The sequence below is a fragment of the Myxocyprinus asiaticus genome, chromosome 45 (genome assembly GCF_019703515.2).
Source record: "Myxocyprinus asiaticus isolate MX2 ecotype Aquarium Trade chromosome 45, UBuf_Myxa_2, whole genome shotgun sequence".
Taxonomy (NCBI): Eukaryota; Metazoa; Chordata; class Actinopteri; order Cypriniformes; family Catostomidae; genus Myxocyprinus; species Myxocyprinus asiaticus.
This window is the reverse complement of record NC_059388.1, coordinates 20,322,795-20,347,020: the sequence shown is the minus strand read 5'-3', so window position 1 is coordinate 20,347,020 and position 24,226 is coordinate 20,322,795. Positions and strand designations below refer to the sequence as shown.

Sequence of the window (24,226 nt, the reverse complement as noted above, 5' to 3'; positions counted from 1 at the left end):
CATGCTTACAAAATTAGAACAAAAAATATTTAAATATATATATTTATCATAAGGTTGTAAACATAAACAATAATATTTATGAAAAATTGGGGGGGGGTTCTGAAACAATGAGACCAATTTTTGGCAATTAGTCCACAGTATGTTTAAATGGTGAGCTTTTAAATTTGAGTGTGAAACATTGCAGGCAGCAGTGCCCCCAAATGTGCCCCAGAGTAATTTATATACACTTTATATAAATATTTTTATCAATATATATAATGTATAAAATACATATTTTTGCAAATATGTATATACATATTTTTATAACAAAAAACTATCCAGGCACATTACAATAATGATAATTTTGGGGGAACCATGCTTAATTGTCATGAAAATAATGTCACAATGTAAAAAAATAAAATAAATCATACATCGCCTCAAAATATGCTTAATTTTCTTTATGCACAATAAATGTCTTTTTTTTTTCTTTCAGTTTTAAGGAGAAATGTTATCTGGTCATGTTTTTGTGAGATTTCCTTCATCATTAGTTTTTGAATTTAGAGTCATAAAGGGAGAAAGAACTAAAAGCAGCACAGATGCAATTTGAATAAGAGACTGATTTGAAGCTATTACCAAGCTTATCAGTGGTTTCTATGGCTGTAGCACGTCAATGCTGGATATATGGGCCATAAACAGAAAACGAAACTGGGACGAGTTACACCCCAGTTCATAACAATACACTTGAGGAATTGTTCAACACTGATGGATGGACAGTCTTGTTGTTCAATTCCCTAAAACAATGCAAAGCACAACAATCTATCCTATTTCTAATTAGACTCAGCTTGCCTAATGAATATACAGTTTATTGAACCTCAGACCCACAACCCAAGGTGATAGATAACAGTACCTAGCGCAGTGGGTGGACTCAGAGTTAGGAGTGGCCCTGCGGTCTTAGGGGAGCGCCTGCATTGGAGCAGGGCTGTGGAAGCAAGCGGTGCCATGTATCGGAGAAGACGGACAGCCATCCTGGTCTATGGCAAACTTGAGCACACAATGGGACAGAGCTATGAGGAAGAGAGCGGGAAGGTGTGGGCCAGCGTCACTCAGCAGTCAGGTATTTAAGAGCAGATTAAAGATGTTTTAAATAATCTTTCTCCAAGCCATCTATGATCAATTATAAAGATAAAGGCCTGAGAAAAATATACCTTAAAAACTGTTATTAACTGTTTGTGAGGAGAGTTTATAGTTTAACTACTAAAAGCTATGGTTTATAATGAATGAGGTCCATCTAGTGGCCATGCAGGTGATGGAGAGGGGGAAGAGATCTTTTCATTATGCTGCAACAAAGGAGCATGAAGAGAGGCAAAAAAGACAAATTATAAAGTCATTCAATTAAGAGTTTGATTTAGACATTTTTCCACATCTAATAAGGGAAAACAAATAACACTTATTAAAAAACTATTGCTTAAAATGACAAAAAACAAGGTTTCAAGGATTTGCTTAAACCATTCTATTCTCTACTTAAAGCAATGTCCCGGGTTCATTAGAAGATAAGCTCAATCGACAACTTGTTCATTTAAAAAAAAAAAAAAAGAAATTTAAAAAAAATTGCGATTACAGTAAGGCACTTACAATGTGAATGGGGCCAGTCCATAAACATTAAAATACACTATCTTTCAGAAGTATGGCAACAAGACATAAACATTATATGTTTTAACATGATTTTAGTGTAAAATCGCTTATTATCCTTATCTGTGTAATACAGTATACTACAACATTACAACTGTCTTGACGACATAACATCAGTAAATCCAACAATGTCCCACATGTTAAATGGCATCACGCCAGTAAATCCTTTATTTTTTTATCTCACTAAAATCATGTTAACATGCATTGTATATAGTGTTGTGCCCATACATTTGAAAAGGTGTGTATTATTACGTTTATGTACTGGCCCCATTCACTTCCATTGTAAGTGCCTTTTTGTGGTAATAATGCAGCTTAACTTATGAGCCTGGACCATTCTTTAAGTAATGTGCTAATGTAGGCCACTGACCCTATCCTAGTGTAAATAAAGGCCCCTCACAATTCTTCTTCATCTGAATCTGAATACAGAATTAGAAAATTGAATGCAACAGCTAAAACATAAACTTGCTGGAACTTAAGTAAATCTTCAATTATGTCTTGGCTAACTGGCAGGAGTGATTTCAACATATGATCAAGAGACAAGCAAGGCCATATTTTAAAAATACCCATCTTAGACTTCAAGAGTGGACTATAAATAGACTATGCTCAATTTCAGCTCTGCAGAGTGTGATACCATGTCTTTAATTGTTCACAGCTTGAAGTTTACATCTTCGGCATTCCAGAAAGGTCTTTAAATGATTTTTAAACCTGATCTTTATATTTCCAGTGTTACTGCTTGTGTTTGCATAGAAAATGTATTTATTAATTGATGTATCTGGTTGGCTACTGAGGCAACAAGTCTCTTATTCAGCCCATCAGAACGCTGCCTATACACTGAAAAAAGTGATTTAGTGGTGAAGTAAATAAAGCAGACAAAATTAATTACTTTCTACATTGAATAAGTTAAAGCGTGAACTACGTTAACTACAAAATATTAAGTAAATTCAAAATTTGTACTCAAATCCAACATGTAAAAAGTAATGCCCTAGCTTTTTAAGTAAATATTATTTATGATTGTTTGTTATCTTTACAATGCGAAATGCATTACTTATCAGTCCTAAAGTGGAAAACCTTGTCGTGTTAATTCGCTAATTTGAGTAAATTTCACAGGTAAATAAAATAAGTACATTTTACTTAACTTTTCGAAGCTGATGTTCCCACTATGTGCCGGACTTGAATAATTAACAAGTTTGAATGGTTTCACTGTTTGCAAGTTTATTTACTCCGTTTTTATTGATGATTTTGTTGTTATGTTTGGTAACTTCTTGTGAAGTCTGAAGTTAATTTTCTACACAAAATTACCTGTTCATGATCAAAAAAATGATCTGTTGATTGTCACGTCATCATGTTTTGTGCACAGTGTTAAGACCTGTATGCACAGCTCTTTACCTTTTTTATATTGCCAGTAAAGCAAAGTAACGTTATCTAAAAGACAACATAGCACGTACAAAGCTTTCCTGTGGAAGGCATCGTACGTTATACATGATTAAACTTGTGTTTATAAGGAAAGTTCAAAATGTCAACTTGTTCTAAAATAAATACTTACATTTTACTACGTTAAAAGGGATAGTTCACCAAAAAATGAAAATTCAGTTTTTTCTTAACACAGAACTACCTCTTCAAGCTTCAAAAGAACGCAAAATTATACCTTTTATCGCATGTCGTTTACCGTCAGGTTAGGACATGGTGTGACTGTGCTGCCTCTTTGTTTCTGTTTGATTTCAGAGTACTCCGTTCAAAAAAATAAGGCTGGGCATAGAAATGCATCAATTCTTCGATTACAAACTCTTCAGACATGTTTAGTAAGTTCTATTCTCTATTTTGTGTGCTGCTGTGTTGTGTTCTTTTGTCACTCTTGCTGTGGCGGATCTGTTTTTAAATAAACAAAACAAGTTTTCACTTGAACGCCCCAATGTTGTGAGGGGGCTGTGTGAACTGCTGCTTTCGTGCCCTATCATGAACGCGCACAGGAGATCGATGGTCAGTGAACATTTTCACTAAATCAGTAGTTCTTAACCTGGGGGTCGTAACCCCCCAGGGGATCCCAAAGGGGTCACGGGAAAATGTTTATTTTGAATGAGTGTAAAACATACTTGCATCATGGCACCACCTACAGGCGACTTGATATAAACTAATTACTGCTTATTGCAAGACGTCACCCGGGTTCATACATTTGTAGTCATCTTAATTGGTCAGCAGATTAGTCATGGGGTGATTTCTAACTGGTGCTGACGTTAAAAATCGTCCAACAGAAACAGAGTCAAAAGGAAAGAAAGCCAAAAGCAGGAAATATGATGAAAAGTACTTGGAATATGGCTTCACTCAGACGATGGGGATCCACGACCACAGTGTGTGATTTGTGGCGATGTGTTAGCGAATGAGAGCCTTAAACCATCCAAGATGCTAAGGCACTTAAAAACTAAACATTAATCACTACAAACAAAGCCACTGGAGTATTATCGGAACATTGTCATTCTTTTTTATTTTATTTATTTTTTTTCTCCCCAATTTGGAATGCCCAATTCCCAATGTGCTCCAAGTCCTCGTGGTGGCGAAGTGACTCGCCTCAATCCGGGTGGCGAAGGACGAATCTCAGTTGCCTGCACGTCTGAGACCGTCAGTCCCCTCATCTTATCACGTGGCTTGTTGAGCGCATTACCGCAGAGAAGTAGCACATGTGGAGGCTTCACGCTATTCTCCGCGGCATCCACGTACAACTCACCACATGCCCCACTGAGAGCGAACCACATTATAGCGACCACGAGGAGGTTACCCCATGTGACTCTACCCTCCCTAGCAACCGGGCCAATTTGGTTGCTTAGGAGACCTGGCTGGAGTCACTCAGCACGCCATGGGATTCGAACTCGTGACTCCAGAGGTGGTAGGAAATATTGTCATTCTTAAAAGGGGGTCGCACTTGCAAAAAGGTTAAGAACCTCTGCACTAAATAATACAATAGATTTCGGTTTGTTTCTGACCAAACCTTATCATATGCTTTCATAACAATCTCGAGTCTCATGGAATAATTTATTAGACTTCTGAATGATACTTTTGTGTCCTTTTGAAGCTTGAAGAGGTGGTCACCATAAACTGCTCACATTTGTAAGTAAAGGTTACTGTATTAACTGATATGTTTAAGTTAAATGTATTCACTTTAATCAATATTACATCATGAAATAAAGTAGATTTTACTTAAGTTTATATAATTAACATTTGCTAAGAAAAGCTGTGAGAGCAACTTATTAAATTAAGTAAATCTTAATAGTACTATTTTTCAGTGTACTGCATAATGAATCACTACATTTCGTAAATGTACCTAAGGAAAGCCAATTTAATTTAATTCAATCAATTTGAGGAAAGCCAACCTATTTCAAACTGGAGCTTGATGAGAGTGACTGACTAAACAAAATGTCTGTCTATCGTTTTGACAGCTGTTGCTTAGGCTATCACTATGATTGAACTGACCCTCTCATTTGAGCTACAAACAATGCATGTGGCATGTAAAGTCTCTATGCAGAGAAAATACAGTTCACTCTGAGCAATGCAGTTTATAAATACAGCATGCTGGATACTATATATGGTCATAAAGGACTGAAGCAGCCTAAAATGTTTTAAAAGCAGAGCAAATAGGGCAATATATCAACATTTCGACAAACCAAGTATTAATGGTAGTTGAAGGGCCATTGTGAACCACAATGACTAAGTGAATAGCTGGTGAAAAAAACAGCATCCGGGAATTTTGGCAAATAATCTGTGCGTATTGTTTGCCAGCACCCACACTGCCAAAAGTGATAAGCTGTTTTGTTATTGACCGTGAACAACATTTAGAATGTGAATAGGACATTTCTATGACCAGGTGCAGCAGAGAGAGACCAGAAGTTTCAGTAACTGAATGAGCAACATCCTCTCTCACACAAACACAAACACAACAATTTCATCTTTTTTCATTTTTTATGTTCAATATCTATTACTGGTCATTCTGATAGGCAGGGCACGTTCAAGTTAATTTCAGCAGGTGTCAATAAGTATAGGGTCGCTAATAATAAATAAATAAATAAAAAACATGACGTGAAATATTAATGCCTAGGTTTCCATATACAAAACGTTACGTAATAATGCCACACTGCTATGACGACAGTGTGGGAGGACACATATTATTTCAATGACATGCCTCTTACAGATGACTACAAAACATTTCCCTATTTAGATCATTCTTTGTCATATAAAACAGAAGTATTAAATTAATAAACATCTGAGACAAGCGCATACACACAAATACTGTATTTCGTGAAATATTACAACTGCGTCAATTTTTAAAATGAAAGAAAAGTAACGGTGTTGCGTTACGTGTTTAACACGCATTCATAGGGACCTATTTCTATTGACTCCTGATCAAGATTACAATAAAGTCGCTTGAAAGTGCCTAATAATAGAATACAAACATATATTGTGCAGTTAAACGTACCAGACAGGAGAATCAGCGTTAGGGCCGAGCAGATCAGCAGGACAGAGAGTGAAAGTGGGACCGCTGTGAGAGCAGCACGTTCGTCAAACAGCCGAACGTCAATGTACTTCTTAGGTCATGGCAAGTGCATTGTGGGAAATTCCTGTCGCCGGTCAGACACGCTCCAAATATAAGCAATGCGTAATTTGCGCGCATTCTTACACAACTCGAAGCAATTTATGCACATTTAATTATGCCTTTGTATGAGCATAAAATGATAAATATGAATTTATAAAAGAAACGAAAATTTAAATAATAAATAATAGAAAATAAAAGACATTAGTTTATTTAATTTATTAGTAAATAATGTTATATATTAGGTTATAAAGTATAATATATATATATATATATATATATATATATATATATATATATATATATATATATATATATATATAGTTTATTATGTAATTTTATTAGCATAAAGTGTTAAAACTATTTTTTTAAATAAACTAAACGAAATAAATAGTAGAAAAAATATTAGTTCATTAGAGGTTTTTGTCATTTCATTTGTGTAAAATGTTAAACATTAGTTTATAAAATAAATCAAAACAAATTAAATAAAACATTTGTTTATTAGAAGTTTATTATGTCATTTTATTAGGACAAAGTATTAATACAAATAAAGAAATAAAATATTAGTTTAAGTCTAGTCAAATATCAAATCAAGTCATATTTATTTGTATAACGCTTTTCAAAATACACATTTCAAAGCAGTCTGTAATGTCTCAAATGGCGTAGAGTCCTCATTGAGCAATTTTGAGCAAAAAAAAAAAAAAAAAAAAACCAAAACAAACATCATTGAAAATCATGCCTTAATATTACTTGTCTTTTGGCCCCCAGAGAGGAAGCCAAAGAGGACTGTGGCAAGCAACCCAAAACCCCATGTTGTTAGTTAACGGAGAAAAAAACCTTGGGAGAAAGCAGGCTGAGCTGGGGGAGCCAGTTCCTCTCTGGCTATACAGCATGAATCTAAAGCCAGTATCAGTTAGCTATATGTAATACAAGTCATGTATTAATTGAGTAAACTGAGTAGATTTTTGGTGGGCAATGTTAAAAACTAAAGGAAATTGATTGAACTGTAAGATTAATGATTAAGTGTCTTCAAAGTGCATCCTGGCATTGACTGCAGAAGTGCACGAAGATGCAGTGTCCCTAGTTATTTGGCTGATAAAAGCTTTAGTTGGCAGTAATTTATTGTCTACATATTCCATTTTAAGACAAGTGATGCAAGCAGTGGTCAGAGAAAAGTTTCTTGCTGTTTGATTGGATTGCAGTTGATAGCAGTTTATTAGCTGTGTTGTCCTTCCTAAGACCAAGATGATCCAGACAGTGGTCAGTGAGGTGTGCTTTGCAGTTCGCTAGATGCTTGTGGCAGTGAATTTTCACTAAAGCCCATCCTAAGGCCGAGGTGCAGGCAGTGGCCATTGGCAGTTCATCTTCTGTGAAGTCCATCGTAGTAGACTGAAGTGATGCAGACAGTGATCATTGATGCGCTCCTTGCTCCCAGGTTGTCACAGACTGCAGTTAGTAGTCATCGCTCAACGACACATAGCAGTAGGAGTGGGACATCGCACTGGACAGACACTAGATCTTGCAGGCTCTGGTAACCTTAGGATATGTATCCCGAGGTTGAGACATGGAAACAAATGGAATATTATTACCGTAGATGCCATTAACTTATTTTTGAAGCAGAGTTATAGAATATGAGAAGTGTTTTTGGTCTGGAAGACCTGACTAATGCAGCATGGGTTGAGGGATAATTTAGGTGTATGCCTGGCTGAAGAGATGAGTCTTTAGTCTAGACTTAAACTGAAAGAGTGTGTCCCGAACAAAGGAGCCAAATGGGAAAAGGATCTACCTCCTTTTGTGGATTTTGATATTTTATCAACAGGCCGGAATTTTGCGACAGTAGTGTATATGACGGATTAAGGTGCGATAAAAGGTTGCTTAACAACTTAGGAGTTAGATCATTTAAAGCTTTATAAATAGTTAGTAGAATTTTTTAATTGATATGAAACCTAACAGGCAGCCAATGCAGTGACAGTAAAATTGGGCTGACATGATCAAACTTCTTAGTTCTAGTAAGCACTCTATCTGCTGCATTGTGAACCAATTGAATCTAATTTATTGAGTCTGCAGGACATCCACCCAGTAGTGCATTACAATAATCTAGTCTCAAGGGCATGAACGCATGAGCTTTTCGGCATCAGAAACAGAGTGCATATGCTGTAATTTAGTGATATTTCTGAAGTGGAAAACGTTTCTCAAGTTCTCAACTGTAAAGACAACATAACTGTACATCCATCAAGGGAAATTATAGCATCTTATTTTTTAGAGGTTTTGGGTCCAATAATTAATACCTCTGTTTACTCAGAATTGAGTAGAAGGAAAATTCTAGCCATTAAATTTTTCATAACATTGATACACTCTGCCAACTCAGAAAATTGGGTAATTTAGTCAGGTTTGAAGAAATATACAGCAGAGTATCATTGGGGTAACAATTCAAACTAATTCCATGGTTCCTGATAACGTCTCCCAAGGTAAGCATACAAGAAGAAAAGTAAAGACCTAATACTGAGCCCTGCAGCACTCCATTCTTAACGTGTGCTTGATCTGACAATTCCTCGTTAACACAAAGTGGTAGTGGTCGGACAAACTGGACCTAAACCACGCCAATGTCAGTCCACAAATGCCAACGTAATTCTCAAGCCTATCTAAAAAAATGTCATGATCTACGGTGTCGAAGGCAGCACTAAGATCTAATAGCACTAGAATAGAGATGAAGCTGCAGGCAGATGATAGAAGCAAGTCATTTGTAACTCTGATAAGTGCCATCTCTGTGCTATGATGTGGCTTAAATCCTTAAATTCTTCACAGATACAATTTCTCTACAAAAATGAACACAGTTGGGAGGACAATACCTTTTCTTGTATTTTAGACATAAATGGAAGATTTGAGATCAGTCTATAAAATTTTAGATTATAAAATAATTATACATATTATACAGGTAAATAATATTTTTAAAACTAAAGCAAACTGACGATTAAAGCTTAAGCAAACTGTATCATTGTAATGTACAGGAATCTGGCCAACATATACTCCAATACCCTTTTAAAAATCACTATGGTCACCACGGTGTCTGGCAAAATATCATATTCTGGTTTCTATAGTTATCGCTTCTACAGTAAAACTGTGGTAACTTGGTTTTAGCCACCACAGTCACCTAAGAAAAATCAGAAAAATCCTGGAAGCTTTTTAAACTGTTTAAATATCCCATGACTTTACAGTAATAACAATAACTGCAGTAACTATATTATTTTAGTGGAAACTATGTTTACCATGATACATTTTTTTTTTTTTTACATGTTTTAATTTGTTGTTAAAACATCTGAGCATGAATAAACTATTTAAAGTGAATCTCAGGTCAGGTTGAAGTTGTAGTTCCATCCAATAACAGTGCATTTTGAACACCATGTTCTTTATTCAAAGATAAAATCTGTAAACTGATGCAACTCATGATCCTTATAATTTAGTTCTTAGACTAAAAGCAAATCTAAAAACAGTGTTATTGTAAGGCTTCTGTTGTAAAATATTACTAATACCATTAATATTATTCAGATAACTTGAAGCAATTATTCTGATACCTCTTCAAACTTCTCACAATGTTTTCAATTATTAACAATTCATCTTTATCTGTCTTAAAATGAGTATAGCCTTCAACCCTTTATGTAAATATAGTTTCCAGTAATTTGAAGACAGCACAAAGTTGAGGCATGATTAAGTTCTTCAGTACGTGCTTATGCAGATCACGCAATGAAACTACACAAAAAAGAAATAAACATTATTAATAAACAATTACATTTTATTTACCTCATATCAACCCAAACTGCATCTAAACAAAAGCTGATAAATCTTTGTGATCCAAAAATGCAGCATAACATGCTCCATTTATGAATGTGTCCTGATACAAATTAGAATCAGAACAGATCGTCAGATCTTCTGTGACTGCAGCACAAGTGTGTACAAGAAAATCAGCAACCAACTTCCTTCAAAAGTGTCTCCTTTGGAATTTTAGAAGAGGTGAGGGACAGATTAAAAACAGTGACAGTGTGGCATTAAAATTTCCAGTGGAGATGGGTGAGAAAAAAGTTAATATCCACTTGCTCCAATTCTAATGGGAGAAGCATAACTTTTAAAATATAAACAAAACAGTAAATAATTATATACTTGAATATAATCAGGCTGTAACAATTGAAACTAGTGTTCAGAAACATGGCATTGAAAGGGATCAGAATCGTTGGTAATTTCTCTTGCAAAGCTATGTTGAATAGGACCCCATCTGACATGTCTCTGAATGCAGCAACAATACTGTGTTTGCAAGAAACAAATGAGAGCTTGTGACGATTTAAATTTGTATACAGATTATTTCAACCACCACCATTCAATTAAATATTTACAGCACCCCTTTCTGGAGTGTGTGCATGCCATTCTTGGACCAAAAAAAAAATAAAATAAAAAAAATAAAAAAAAGGAATACATAAGCTAACAACTTAGAGAAATAAACATCCACAATATATGATACAATTCAAAGCTTAAATATAGGCATAGTTTTACCAGCACATGCAGCTATGTAAAGCCCAACAGACCCCCTTAAAATAAAGGAGGGGAGTTAGTTGTGTAAAAAAGTAGAGGGCGGAGAGCAAAAACGACATCTGTTTGTTCACTCTCATTCTTGTTTTTAAATCTGAACAGAGTTGGAAGCCATTATGTTTCCTTGTTGAATCCATGAAGATGGCATATCAAAAAAATGAAGGAAAATACAATAAATGGAAATTTGTGTCCACTTGCACCAGTTATGGGAAAGAAAGAGAATTGTGGTGTCCAACTCTCCTTAAAGTTCCTAAAGGACCAAGTCCACGGTCTTTCACACCAATGTGTGCATCTCCCTTGCTTCGCTTGATACCAAAGGACAGGAAATTAAGAAAAACACAGCAGCTCACAGGTTTAAACACCATTGCTTGCATATGGCTGTAAGTAGTTGATTGGGTGGTCCTCAGGTTGTCCGACTGTCAAAGCTCCTCAACTTCTCACTGGTAAGGAGGACACGGAGAAAGGAGCTTCATATATAGCAAAAGAGAGAGCAGAGAAGATGGTGGTGGCAGTTAACATGTCCCTCAAGAGAAACCCAACGAGCTGGACGTACTGGATCGCTGGTTCAGGCGTGACATGCTGTTCATGCTGGAGCTGGAGGGATTCAGGGGTGTGTTGGAGCCCAGGGCTTGTGGGAAACGCTGGTGGTAGCGATCCAGACGCAGGTACTTCACAGTAACCAGTTTACCTAGGAAGAGACGTGATAGGATTGACTGTTACCTACTGAAATATGGATTTGTTGTGAGTTTTTGATTCAATCTTAAAATGACATGCTATTACCCAGTGTTGTTACAAACAAGCAAATTCAGCTTTAAATCTGGGCTAGTTCTGATAACAAGCAGTCTTCATTTACCATCAAACCAGGAGCCATGAAGTGCTTTGAAGGCTTTCCCAGAATGCTCTGCTGAAAGGCACTTCACATAAACGCAGCCCTAGACAATAACAAAGCATATAGAAAACAATTTAGAAATTTTGTTAACCATATTTCCAGACGCAACACGTGTTTTTGTTTCTAGGAATACATGTCTAGACTGCCTAGAGGATACCCACCTCTCTAGAATTTTTGTCAACAGCTATGTGAACGATTCCATCGTTATCACTGCATTTCTCCAAAATGGCTTCCTGAATGGCAAGGTGCCAGTTTTCCCCAACTTCCCTTTGAAAGACAAGAGTACAAAGCAGTGTAAATAGAAGCTAGTCTGTTTAAACAAGATTACATAAGCTTGTAAAAACTGTCTCTAAATAAGGTAATTCAGGTAATGTCAGTCTTCAATCACACTTCAATTCATTTCTCAAACTTGTGAGCGTTCTTGGGAAACTTACATTACTGGGTCAAACATGTTGCGAATCTTCAAGCATGGCGTTAAGCTGTTGGGTGGCGAATTTCTTCTGTCCAAAGGAAATGCTGAGAAATAAAAGCTACTTTAACTCCTTAAAGGTGCAAATTGGAATTATAAACATTCAGATATTAAAGCTAACAGGACACAGGGACAGCGCATTGTATATGAATTCCACATCTTTGGCCTTAAAGAATAGACTACATTAAGTTATAGAGTTACACACAATGAGAAAGCATTACCTTTGCCTTGCCACACTTTTGAAGGCATGCTGGACATCTTATCAGGTGACATTGTGGGCTGAACCCACCTCCACACAGTGAAGTCTGCCCCTCCAATCCTCTGTGTTTCTGTCCGGATTCGAGACTCGTTGGCCGAGAGGAACTTAACAGCTCTGTCCCACATTTTTTTCATCTTCTTTCTGAAAGACACACATATAATTCAGTACTCATTTTTCTGTTGTGTAATAAATAAATGAACAATTTAGAGGAAGATTCACCTGAACTCTTGGTAAGTTTTATGTTCTGTCACTTAAACATTAAAATAACCTCTAAGGCTACGTATACATCAATCAGGATACATTTAAAAACGCCGTTTTCGAAACGCCACACTGCCGTTTTCAAGCGTTTTCCAAAAGTTGCTTGTCCACACTAAAACGTATGAAAACCTTTAAATCACCTTACAGCGCATTTGAAAAAACTGCCGTTCCATGTACGGTCTGAAACGCAATTGTCCACGTGTTCCACCGCAAGACAGCAATTCCAAGTAATTTCCGTAGCCTTTGAAGGAATACAATGTGAAGGTTGTAAAATGTAACATTAATCTTTAACAATGCTATCAAAGTGAATAACAGGCACAAAAATGCCGCTACAACATGGGCCGCCATCTTGATTGTTTAGGGTTGAATGGATCACATGACTGTGTCACATGACAACAAATACAATATTATTTTCAGATATCTCAGTTTTCCCTGTGCATGCTTTCAACGGTAAGATGGCAGTTTTAAATGTATCCACTTGGGAGAGCGCTTTTGAAAAGCTACGTTTTCGCTGTCTAAAAATGCTGTCTCAGTGTGGACGGAAGGCCAAAACTTAGAGAAAAAGCTGCGTTTTTAAATGAAGAAGTATTAGTGTGGAAGTTTTTTATCAACATGAAATACCCGTTAGAATTCCATAATGTGCTGTATTTCAGAGTGAAACAAATGCAAAGACTTCTTGAAAATCTTATACCAGAATGGAGTAAGAATTTTGCCCTAAATTTGTTATGCAATTCTTCAAAAATGAATTTCAGAATGGCAATTCACTCTGTCATTTGCAAAAACAGCATACCTGTCCTGAGGCTGTACAAGAGAGTCGCGAACGTGAGGAATGGGCAGGTACGGCTGTAGATCCTTATTCTCCTGACAGGCCTCGTTATGGCTCCTCAAGACATCTGGACAAAGACAAAACACAGGCATTTAAAATGTTTTACAGTCTCTCACCAATGGATGGATCAATTTCAACACTGAAAATAAAGAGCAAGTGTAATGCAGTTTGTAAGTGATGTGATGACCTTACCAATGATTCTCTCAACCATGTCGTACATCTGCCTTGTTTCTTCTTCTTCTCTGCGCCATCTGTATTTCATATAATACACCAAACCCCAAACTACACCAATGCCTTCAGAGAAACAGAGTACAAGAGGAAAAACGGTTGCTTTTTTTACCATGGGCAAGACATTCTGAGTATGTTTTTAAAGCATACGAGTAAGTTTAACCAGAAATTGTCTTCTTAGAACTGTTTACAGTCAGTTTCAACTACACATTCAAATCATAACCACAGGAGTCTGATCTCATGACTGTGTTTTACTGATTTTAAAAAACGATGTGCACCTGCGAGGATGAGGAAAACTCTGAGGATCACAGTGAAGAAGGCCCGTCTGAAGCGGCAGTAGAAGGACATGCGGGGGTGGCTGGACTCTAGCCGTGAGATTTCCGATATGTCCTCTACAGGTTCATCGGGGTCAGCACCAACCAACCTACACAAAAAGTGCATACAACCAGTGAAAATGGGGAAAAAAAAAAAGAAAAAAAAAAAAACGCTACATGCACAGACATACTAATGGTATTACATTACTTGCAAATCCTGAATTAACTATATTTTGAAATCTGTATTCCCTCTACACACATGCATAAAATGATAAAAAAAAAATAAAAAATAAAAACACACTTTAATGGAATGATTCTGAAAAAAAAAACAAAAAAAAAAGCCTACAGATAGATATTACATACTTTATTCCAACAACTTCTTTGGTTTTCAAGATCCACTCTAAAGATGTTGCAATCCAGTTTTCATAGGCTTTATTTTGGAGCTTGAAAAATAAATGAGTGTTATTAGAATGTGCATTCAAACAGGAAGTGCAACTTCTGTCTAAATATAAAAACTATGCAATTCAGTATGACGAAAGGTCCATGTTTAATTCAAGTGAAAGAACCTACTTTGACCCATTTGAATAATTTAAGCCACTTAATTTCATATTTACAAAAATGGAGCATCAAACCCTTCAAAAACACAACAACAAACCTTGAGGTACTCAGACGCATCACTGAAGGAAACACTTCTGTTTAAAGGATTGCTATGATCACCACAGTCATGTTCTCCTGAAAAGAAGTCAAAGAGTTTGCATGCCTGTTGTTAAAAATTTTAGCTCCAAATACATCAATTCCAAACCGTACAGCATGATGATTACACTCAACATGACAAAAAAGCGAGTTCTGACGTTAGATGGTGAAAATGTGATTAAGTATATTACAGATGGGTCATGATCCACACTAGTTGATAAGTTCAACTACAGAAATTGTAACGAAAAATAAAAAATAATAATAATTATAAAGTGGATGAATGTAGAGACTTATTTGAGAGGGTTTTAGCTAGGGATGCACCGATCCGATACCTGGATCGGTATCGGCTCAAACACTGAAGCTTTTAGACGGATCAGGTATCGGTCCGACAAGCCCGATCCAAATCCGATACTGTGTTAGTCATGTACAGTATGCGCAGCACCAGCGTGTTAGTGAATGTTGCTGCTCTGCTGACAAACTCACGCACAGGCTGGTGATGCACTCACGGCTATTTTTAGCCTTCACAGCGGTGCGCAATAGCTACTCAAGAACAGCATCTCAGATGTAGATGCTCATTAGTCGGTTCATTTATAATATGCATTTAGAACGGCACCGGAGGTGCATTTTACCAGAATTTGAATAAGCGAATTAAACTACTGTGAACTTGCCTACAAACAGACACATACAGGACTTCCTGGAGAGATTAGAACGTCAAAATAAAAGCGTGAGGGTTTAAAATGTGCACGATTTATACATATTACTGTTGTATTTAAAATTAAAATTACAAGTCAATAATAATAATAACAATTTATTATTATTATTATTGTCATCATTAGTATTTGTTTACAATTTATAACAATATTTAAGTTGAATGGGTTCCAAAAACTAACTGTGTGAATGAAAAGTGGACTGATTGAACTAAATTGAACGAAAAAGTGATCCAGATGCAAGTTGTAACATTTAAAAAAAACAACAAAAAAACAACAATACTGGTTTCTTTTCTACTGAAGACTTGAAGACTGGAATTACTGTTAATTTTGCTGCTACATTATCCAGTATACTAGTTAATAATAAAGTGCTTTTTAATAAGTTATCCACTGATATTGAAATAATTTGTAGTTAGAGTTTTGTGTATCTTTACATATTAAAGAGTACTCCCAATTAGTTCCACATAATAATGTAAAGATATTCTAAACTGATTATGCAACAAACAACACTGGTATCGGATCGGGATCAGTATCGGCCGATTGTGGGATTTCCGATATCGGAATCGGAAGAGAAAAAGTGGTATCGGTGAATCCTTAGTTTTAGCGTGCCGTCTTTTTGAATCAACATGCCGAAACTCTCTTTGGCCTTATTCAGACTGCCACTAAAAATCTGATTTTTTGCATATCCAGATTGTATCCAGATGAGTTTTTGATAGTCTGGACAGCAAAAAACCACATGAAATCTGATTTTTCCGAATCTGATTCAAACCATATCGGGAGGTGGTTTCAAATGCAAGTGAAATCTGATTTTTTCAGATGCGTCTCACTCCGGACACTGTAGCTGCTCAAATTGGATTTCAAATGGTCTTTTGCGTCACTCTCAACGCGACACACAACAATGACGTCAAAAATCGGTGACTGCAGCACTGAACATCACAATATTTACCAGTCTCCTCCGTCGCTGAATTTTTCTTGTGCAACGGAGGAGTTCTGCACCGCGACTGGACGGGGCGCTTATTTGGAGAGCGAGATGATGCACTTCCATTTTTCCCGCATCTGTTTTGAAAGCATCGTCACGTGGGTACGCCTACGTCGTTACCAAAGCAACCCATGCAGATAGGTTGGTTATGTCTGAACGCGCAAATCTGATTTGATCACTTGCAATTAATAGTGCGGACAGTCTGCCTGAAAAGATCTGATTTGAGAAAAAATCTGATTTGCCTGCAGTCTGAACATAGCCTTGGACCCCGTTTCCACCTGTTATTAAGATGCGTTTCGGGTGATCCGATCATGTGGTCAGCCCTAAATACAGGTCTAAAACGTTTTGTGATCGGATTACAGAAAACACATACGAATGTGGTCAAAAACCACATCGCATTTGAGGAGTAAACGCTAATCTTTCCTGTATGCGTCCCGGCAGCAGTGAAGCGCCACCCCTCACCTGTCAATCAAACGCTGTGCTAAAACAAGAGTTTAAAGTTGGCCATTTACAAGCGGTTTTAAAAGGAAAATGTAAAAAAGCAGATACATACACAATCACGAGAGCTTCACGGATCTTCTTAAGTGTCTGATATCAACACAGAAAAGCAGCACAAACACCTGAAGCTCCTTTAATACAGGTAATGCAATAAAATAACAGATAATTTACTTGACATGTTGCATTTGTTTAGATTAAATTTCAACAGCATCTGGGAGAAACAGCGCAGTTTTACTGCGCTTGCTTTGTCTTTTCTGACTTTGTTATTGCATGATATTAAAGCACATCACTGACAGAGATTGATGTATGCTGTCATGAAACAGAGACCCTCCCCTCCAAATCCGAACACATGTGGTCATAGGAGATGCATTTATGTGACAAGGTGTAAACAGCCACATGTCTCACCTGACCACATGTGATGGGATCACCCGACACGCACTGTTATACCAGGTGGAAATGGGGCCTTAATTCGTCCCTTGAAAAGCACCACCGTAACTGTGTCAATGCACCACTTCAATAACAAATCCCCCATATTCAGAATAACAACACATTTTCTGTCAGACTTAAAATTGCCTGCTGTTAAAAGTTCCTGTTATCATGCATAAGTTTATCCATAAATCTCAGCTTTTATAAGGACTGATAGTTTTGTGCAAAGAAAGGTTATTTAGTGTATTTATTTGATCAATTATTATATAGAATGGTCTTAGTGTACATACGTTGCCAGGAAATGCATCTGATCGGCGTCTCTAACAAATCACAGACTAGTCAATTTTGAAAATATGTAGTTTTGCACATGGCTAAATTGTTCACTCACCTGCAACATTGGCCAGGTGATCATGTAGAGACAGGAGAAGGTTGAGAATGAGGTCTCGCTCTTTGACGTCCTGTTGAGTCAATGCAAATACATGAAGTGGATGTTCAGTTGACTCAAGCAGCTCAACTGTCTGATTCAAATTTTAATACACGAGAAACAAGTGAATCTCAGAGCAGACAGACACTTACATATGCTTTATCGAACTCTGGTCCGAACGGGTGTTTCGTGACTGAAAAAGACAAGGACAAAATGGCATTACTTACTAGACAAAACTGTTTTAGTCCAGCTGATATAGTGACCTACTAAGAGAATTATAATATCATGGCCAGACGGAGTTTCCAAGCCATGCTGGGTGCAGACAGAGGGAGTGACTATGGCGGAGGGCTGCTCATCGTCTCACACTTAAACGAGTGACTGCGGGTGAGAGCTTTTCAGTGTCTCACTCTTGAGTCATTGTCTGAACATTGTGTTTCTCTCCTCGCTCTGGCCCAGGCCCAGATTTAGCACAGCAACCGCCCTACATGTCTCACTCTTTGGCTGCATTTGTCTAGGATATAAAATATGAGCTGTCTGATGTCGCAAATCATGTAATAACCTCTAAACAGAAGAGTGGAAGCAATATACCGCACTTTACTCCTATAAAAAAATGGCACTTCGTGTCGTGATCAAGCTTGACCCTGATTTCATTTGTTGTGCCAAAGATGTGCAAAGACACATTCTGCATGTGTTTTTCCTTGCTAATTGGCTGGTTTATAGATTGCTGTCAGTCAAATTGAATCTTGAATGCACTTGATTTATCTAAAACAGCCTACACCTGATTCATCCTAATATCCACTAGATATTCCAAATAGAGCCAAATTTGCAAAGAAAAGAGCAACTGAAAGGAATATTCCAGGTTACAATACAAGTTAAGCTCAATCAACAGCATTTTTGGTATAATATTGATTACCACAAAAATTATTATTGACTTGCCCCTCCTTTTCTTTAAAACCAAAACAAAAATCTGGGTTCCTGTGAGGCACTTACAATGGATGTGAATGGGGCCAATCCGTAAACGTTAAAATACTCACTCTTTTCGAAAGATAAGCCACAAAATGTAAACAATATGCATGTTAACATGATTTTAGAGTGACAAAATCGCTAACTAACCTTTTCTGTGTAAAGTTATAACTAATTTTACAACTTTGTTGCCATGACCATGTAGTCAACAAACCTGGAAACCTAAACTACAGTAAAAAATAACGATTTAAACAACTTTACAGCTCAAATAATACATGAGTTTTTACAGAAGAATTAATGGAAGTGCTTTTATAAAATTGAAAGCTTCACATTTCTGCCTTTAAACCCTCCAACAATTGTCCCCATTCACTTCCATTGTAAGGGCCTCACTGTAATCTTGATTTTTGCTTTTTTATCGAAATACGTCTTTTTGGTCATCAATATTATGCCACAAATGCTGTTGACAGCTTAATTGAACCTGAAATATTCCTTTAAGCAAGTATGAAATGATACACATATAATCTCACTCAGTGTGAGAGTCGGGCATTGAGCCGGCCAGAAAACTTAGTCACTCTGGCTGGCCACAAGCTTCCCGAGTCCCCTGACGGACTAACAATTAGGCCGCTTTAGCTTGTCTGTGACCTAGATGTCTGCAGTGCACTCTCCAGTCAAAGCTCCCTCCCAAAGAGACTGGCCATGCCACAAATATACACAGTAATTCATCAATCGGCTTCCTCTCAAGAGCCGTCTCTGCCTCAAAAGCACTTTACTCTGATGGTACTCAAGCCATTTAAACTGAGTGGCAGTGCCTGCATATCCAAGAACAGACTTCAACTTTTCTCTCATTTAGGAAAAATGTTTCAAAAGATTAATGCTGGTCATCAAATTATGACTGCGATTACAACATACCAATGTGGGGACTACGAGACAAGGTTATTTTCAAATTACAGGAATCGCTTAATACAGAAAATGTAAAGATTAAAATGGTATTCTGTGGTGATGTATTAAAGAGGGATTTAGATGAGTAGCTCAGTAAAATCTTGCATGCTCACTTTTGGTGAGAAAACGGCCAAATGAGAATGGGAAAACTGAGAGATAAGGCTTTATATAGTCACAAAAATGGTGAGAGAGAAAGTGCTGAGAAATCCGGCTGCTAGTTTTTGTCTTGTCACAGACTTCTGGTTGTAGCATTTACAAGGTTCAATCAACAACCACACTCAATTTGGACATTTCACAAAGTGCACTAGTATTTTTAATGAAAATATCTCTCTGTGTCCCATAAACAGCCAGTGGCACAGTCCATTTCCTGTCTAGAAGTTGAATAGTCTGGCATGATAACGGCTATGAAGATTGGGCATGTCTAACTAATGGAGTAGCCAAAAAATAAATACAAATAAATAAAATAAAAACGAGGGACTTAAAAGGAATTCCCTACAGTGTGAATGGTGTCATATTTAATAAAGTCTTAGTGAATCTGCACAAATATTTAAAAACTGTCTCTATATTTACCACATATACTAGAATGAACTACACTGTAAACAATACTGTACATACTTTTATATGGGATGAAGCTTTGACACAAGGACTACTGCTACCACTCAAATTAAATGGACGATGGTCTTATTTGCATGGTCTGGATACTGAAACCTCAGCCCAAGTACCTTTACATGAAAATGTCATCTGGCACTGTGGTTATGTCTACACCATTCCTTATGTACTAAAGAAACTTACTCCAAAGAAGAGTACTCATAGACTACTGGATTGAGAGCAAAGAGACATTTTTGGGTATTGTAAGCGGGTGATTAAAACATTAAAATGTACCAAAAGTAGCATGGTACTAGCATGTTTTTTTTGTAAATCCATGCTTATTGGACATTTACCATGGCAATAACATGGTATTCTTTACCTTTAAGTAGCATGGAAATATCTTGGTAAATAAACATGGAGATCATTCAGTACAATTGCATATGTCAAAGTACCTTGATATTAATAGGTGATTTAAATGATAAAATGTACCAAAAGTGCCATGGTACTTGCATATGGTACCATGTAGGGCTGGGTAAAAATATAGATTTTCTGATGCATCGCGGTCTTCGTTTGAACCATCTCGATTCTTAAATCCCAAAATCGATCTTTCACTCTGTGGCAGCCCTCTATAATGCAAGTAAATCACTCGCATGTGCAACCAAATATCACCCAATCAAAAGTTTGGTTTAATTTGCTCTGTGTCCAAAGACGAGATTCACAGATCCCTATGTCATTGAATATTGTCTCTTTTAATACCCTTACTGTTTATTACAGTCAGATGTTGATAAAATTGTAATTACACATGGATGCGCTAAAGAAACTACGCACATCTTCTGTCATTATATGCGCTTACTGGCTGATGCCACTAGTCTTAAAGAGACAATACCGATTAAGCACCTGTTCTACATATCAATGTAAATAGTACAAATTATGCAAGTAAACAATAAAAATCTAACAAAATTTATATGCAACATATTATATGCAATTTCAAGACATTAACTGATGGAACAGACTGAATTTTTATATTTTTCAAAAGCTAAAATGCGACCAATTTGATGAAAAACTAATTATAAAATAAATTTTGTAAAATTAATATTTTTGAATTGTACCTAACAGGATTGCCTAGAAGATTACTTTATAATTAAGAACATTAGATGAGAATTTATTTTTATATGGAAGTCAAATGGATATTGTAACAGGAATGTACCCATAAGAATCAATATCGAATCGAGATCAGAATCGAAAGCCTGTGAATCGGAATGAAATCGGGAAATCTGTATCAATACCCAGCCCTAGTACAATGGCAATAGTTACCATAATTTATGAACATATACAATGGCAATGACATGATATTCTTTGACTTACCTTTAAATAACATGTAAATCAGGGCTGGGTAAAAATATACATGTTCCAATTATTCATGATCTTCAATTGAACGATCCCGATTCTTAAAATCTCAAGCTCCTTCTTTTACTGCTACTTTACAGTTTACTTCAATATTGATTGCTTTATTATATTTGTTAAATTAATAGCAAATCTTTATGCCAGCCCTAATGTTAGTACCATGTTAAATGAACATGGTGATCATTCAGTACATTGATAAATGTCAAAGTACCATGGTACAGCTACAATACTTATTTGTAAATGGGGGGTGGGGGGTGCACCCCCAGATTTTCCTTGTGTCCCCCCAGAAACTTATGACATCCCCCCCCAGTCGGATGGCGAAGCGAGAGAACACACCTTCTACACAAGATACTTACTGACTGCATCCGCCTCTGAGGTGCTGGAGCCCCGCATCCGCAGGTACATGAGGCCCAGCACCACGAAGAACAGACAAGCGGCTGTCAGGAGAATCATAGACAGGTAATGAGCGCTGAAGCCCCCGGTGGCTGACACTTCCTCTTCCCTTTTAAACTGCTGCAAGAGCTCGTCCTCCGGCACCGTCGCTGTGTGCTGTTTGGGCTTGAGGGATGAGGCATGGCTGTAGGAGTGGTTCGAACCGATGTGGTTCGAGTGGTTCGCTCGGTAAGTAGCAGACAGACCGGTATAGGAGGAGAACCGCGGTCTGAGTCCAATACTGAACCGAGGGCTGTTGCTGGCGGACTCACCCTCTCCATTGTCGATGTGGTTTTTATTAGTGTCAGCCCCGTCAGTACCGGTGAACAAACCAGACCGTTTAGGGTGGTTGAGACTTAAGAAACATCCACTGAGCTCCCTTGGTTCACCGTCATCGTCTTCCCTCCGTTCCCCCAACATGTCTAGACCTCTGAAGTCTCGAATATTATGCGCTGTCTTCTCCGAACCCCAGACGTTTCGGAACGGGGACGAGGCGGATTTCGGAGGACTGTGTCTGGAAGTCAGTCGGCGTTCGCGGGGACGCTCTCGATCCTCCTCCTCCCCCTCCTCGTCTGAATCGGAGTAATCCCGTTTTAACTTACCACTATTATATGCGTAAAACGCCTTATTCCCGTTCACAGCCCGAATGTCCCTCTCCGTTTCCTCCAAATCTTCGTCCTTGTCGTGATCTCGTTCATCCACCCCTATGCTGGGTTTACCCCGGTCTGCCCACCACGGAGACCCATCCTCCACGGAGGATCTGTGGTCGCTCCTGCGAGTAGCGGCGGGTGTTCCCGCGGGCCTGATTGGTGTCTGCGACGTGGATCCTCGGTCTCGCCTGCTGCCGCCGCCGTGATTCGGGCCTGTTTTCTTCAGCGGCGCCTCCACGTCCGACTCGTCCGAGCTGAAGCCCAGCACGAGCTTTCCGGTTCTGTCTGTGCCGCTGCGCTTTTCGCTCGGCGTCGGTCGTCCACCGGCGCTCCGGCTGGCGCTCAGGCGCGTGACGTCACTGGCCGGTGGCCTGGCTCTGTATTCCAGAGCTCGCGCCGCGGCGTTACTGTTGCTGCTGCCGCCGTTGTTGTTGTTGATACTCCCACTGCTGTTGCGCCCTTTCCCGCCCCTGGATCCCCGGGCCTGTGGCTGCTCCTCCCGCAGCTTTTTCAGTTTCTTCAGGTACACGGGCCGCGTGCTCTCTGTCATCGGGCCCGGGATGAATCCGAGTCGTTTTAATGCCGAGAAAAGCTCCTCATCCGTTAACTGTATGGACGCCATCTTTGCACGAAAAAACGCACGCACAGCGAGCAACGGCGGAAGTGACGTACAAGTAAGCGGACAGACGGCCAATTTGAAACTTCAGATTCGATCCGGCAAGTTATTATTGAGAGAAATTCAAAAAGATATAAATAAAAAATGTTTTCTGTAATGACTACCATAAAAAACGTTGCATTTATTTTGACATTGCATTCATTCAGTTACATTGTGGCGTAATTTACAGAAATGTATTCAGTGTTCAAAAACTTTTTTGCTGTTAAGGGAAAATTTACTTTTTGGCTTCACTGATTTTTCAAAAGTAGATTCGATAAATATTTTGAATTAATATTATTATAATACTGACCAAATTGTATACGCATAAATGCAAATTTACTAGTAAAAAAAAAAAAAAAAAAAAAAAAAAATTAATGGTTTTATTGAGTGAAGCATAAATGTAAATTAAAAAAAAAACGTATTAAGACATTAAATATTTTGAAATGTAAAAAGTATTTGAATTATATATATAATTTGTATCTTTATTTTGTTTTAGATATTATTATCTTTCCCTGTCACTTTTCTGTCTTTCTTTTATTCTTTTCTTTTCATTTTTTGTGTCTTAAAATAAAATGTATACATACCTTTATACATAAAATGTTTAATATTTGTAATAATAAAAACATTCATAATGTTGATGTTCATTTTAAAAAAGGAAAAAGAAATGGGAAACTTTCAGAAATGCAAAAACTGAACAATAAATTTAAAAAAATATTTTTAACTGACTTTTTAAATACATTTTAACTATGAACTTAATGCAGTCGTATTTATGTAAAAATATTTTATTTTATATTTGACTTTTG

General features: G+C 37.5%; 2 protein-coding genes across 9 annotated transcripts in view; both read right to left on the bottom strand.

Moving 5' to 3' along the window:
• Positions 1-6,244, bottom strand: part of LOC127434985 (methionine-R-sulfoxide reductase B3, mitochondrial-like) — a 42,440-nt gene extending 36,196 nt beyond the window's left edge. For 2 of the 8 annotated variants that reach the window (XM_051688066.1, XM_051688070.1), the window contains exon 1: positions 6,131-6,244. Coding sequence is in view for 4 of the 8 variants with exons in the window: in XM_051688065.1 (XP_051544025.1) it covers positions 887-1,004 (118 nt within the window). In the remaining 4 variants the exon portion in view is untranslated. Of the gene's footprint in view, positions 1-886; positions 1,044-1,184; positions 3,029-6,130 lie in introns of those variants that run through there. The other 6 variants (XM_051688065.1, XM_051688064.1, XM_051688067.1 and 3 more) reach the window with 6 other exon arrangements.
• Positions 6,245-10,013: 3,769 nt separating this feature from the next.
• On the bottom strand, positions 10,014-23,427 carry LOC127434960 (inner nuclear membrane protein Man1-like). Its single transcript, XM_051688022.1, has 13 exons — positions 22,043-23,427; positions 17,945-17,985; positions 17,757-17,826; positions 14,721-14,797; positions 14,429-14,508; positions 14,030-14,175; positions 13,716-13,817; positions 13,488-13,590; positions 12,402-12,580; positions 12,146-12,227; positions 11,873-11,978; positions 11,676-11,754; positions 10,014-11,510 (listed from the first exon to the last, which is right to left on the bottom strand). The coding sequence occupies exons 1-13, from the start codon at positions 23,388-23,390 to the stop codon at positions 11,347-11,349; spliced, it is 2,577 nt and encodes an 858-aa protein (XP_051543982.1). The 5' UTR covers positions 23,391-23,427; the 3' UTR covers positions 10,014-11,346.
• Between the last annotated feature and the right edge of the window lie 799 nt (positions 23,428-24,226).

Bases quoted from the DNA above. Each gene is read 5' to 3' on its own strand.
- LOC127434960 (XM_051688022.1), bottom strand. From the start codon at position 23,390: ATGGCGTCCATACAGTTAACGGATGAGGAGCTTTTCTCGGCATTAAAA. The intron at 13,591-13,715 runs GTAAGGTCATCA...GTCTTTGTCCAG, and splicing joins CATGGTTGAGAGAATCATTG to ATGTCTTGAGGAGCCATAAC. The intron at 12,581-13,487 runs GTATGCTGTTTT...TGTGTCTTTCAG, and splicing joins CTTGTACAGCCTCAGGACAG to AAAGAAGATGAAAAAAATGT.